The sequence below is a fragment of the Chondrus crispus genome, genomic scaffold, assembly GCF_000350225.1.
Source record: "Chondrus crispus Stackhouse genomic scaffold, scaffold_10, whole genome shotgun sequence".
NCBI classification, from domain to species: Eukaryota; Rhodophyta; class Florideophyceae; order Gigartinales; family Gigartinaceae; genus Chondrus; species Chondrus crispus.
This window is the reverse complement of record NW_005178942.1, coordinates 565,934-567,119: the sequence shown is the minus strand read 5'-3', so window position 1 is coordinate 567,119 and position 1,186 is coordinate 565,934. Positions and strand designations below refer to the sequence as shown.

Sequence of the window (1,186 nt, the reverse complement as noted above, 5' to 3'; positions counted from 1 at the left end):
AAGGCTTCGGTGCACTGATCAATAGGGTATCCCGATAGTGAATGGCAGGAGGAAGAAGAGAAGGAGGCTTTGGGGGCGTGTTCTCTACCTTCATGATTTCATGAAGGAAGACGCGTGCGATTAAAGCATGAAAATATCTCTGCCTCCTGTGTCGTACCGGCATAGTGCTTATCGCTTTCCTGCACTCACACTTGAAACCGTCGGTGCTTCATTTCGCCCATCTCAACTATCACAATGACGAACACCGTAAGGTTACATTCCAAGGGAATACATCTTGGTTACAAGCGTAATCTACGTAACCAGCAGTGTGGCTAGTCACGCCTTCTAATCGACGGCATCAAGGATCGGATCGCAAGGATGCCCAGTTCTACATGTGTAAGCGAGTAGCTTACGTCTACAAGGGTCTAGTCGAGAAGAAGACTCCGAGCGGCGCCTCGAGAAAGTATCGCGTTATGTGGGGCCGCATTATTGCCCCGCACGGAAACAACGGTCACGTACGCGCGAAATTTCGCAATCAGTTGCCACCGAATTCCATCGGAAAGGGCGTTCGCGTCATGCTTTACCCCAGTACAATTTAATCACCTCAGAGCCCTGTTCTCTGTGTTTCTCTTCAACGGCCGATGCGGAGACGGCCTACTTCTTTCAGGCCTGTGACTGAGCGCGATCTATTGCGCTTTAGAGTACGGATACTTCCATTGATCAGCAAAGAGAAACAAGTGGCACTGACAGAAGAAGCGAGTGACTCCAAGTTACAGAGATTTGTACATGGTAAAGCAGCGAGAATTTTGCGATCGTTTCTATTTCTTTAGTTAGAGTGTTTGCTGTTTTTTTGGCGTGTTAATTTCTTTGCTTTCAACTTCTGAAGCCAGCAAAAATAACTTAACGGTGGGTGTGTTCCTCTCGACGTCCCCGAGTAAGGATACAACATTCCGAAGCGATGCCGTATCATTTGCTGCGATTTCAAGCAAGAATGAAGCAGCCCCCGTTGACTGGCTCGCCTTACTTGTGGTACTTACGGATTTGGACGGCAGTGAGAGCACAATCTTCGATAAACAGATCGAGAAAAGAAGTAGACCAATCCGATTAGGGGATTTAGGGGACTAATGCCAAATGGCGGCAGCGGCGGTGCCAGCGGCGGGGGCGGCGGCGGCACAAGGACGAGGGCAGAGCAAGAGGACGGCAGAGG

General features: G+C 49.7%; 1 protein-coding gene across 1 annotated transcript; it reads left to right on the top strand.

The window, feature by feature from the left end:
• The first annotated feature begins 371 nt into the window (after positions 1–371).
• Positions 372–578, top strand: CHC_T00001470001 (hypothetical protein). Its single transcript, XM_005712605.1, has one exon. The coding sequence runs from the start codon at positions 372–374 to the stop codon at positions 576–578; it is 207 nt and encodes a 68-aa protein (XP_005712662.1).
• The last annotated feature ends 608 nt before the right edge of the window (positions 579–1,186 follow it).

Bases quoted from the DNA above. Each gene is read 5' to 3' on its own strand.
- CHC_T00001470001 (XM_005712605.1), top strand. From the start codon at position 372: ATGTGTAAGCGAGTAGCTTACGTCTACAAGGGTCTAGTCGAGAAGAAG.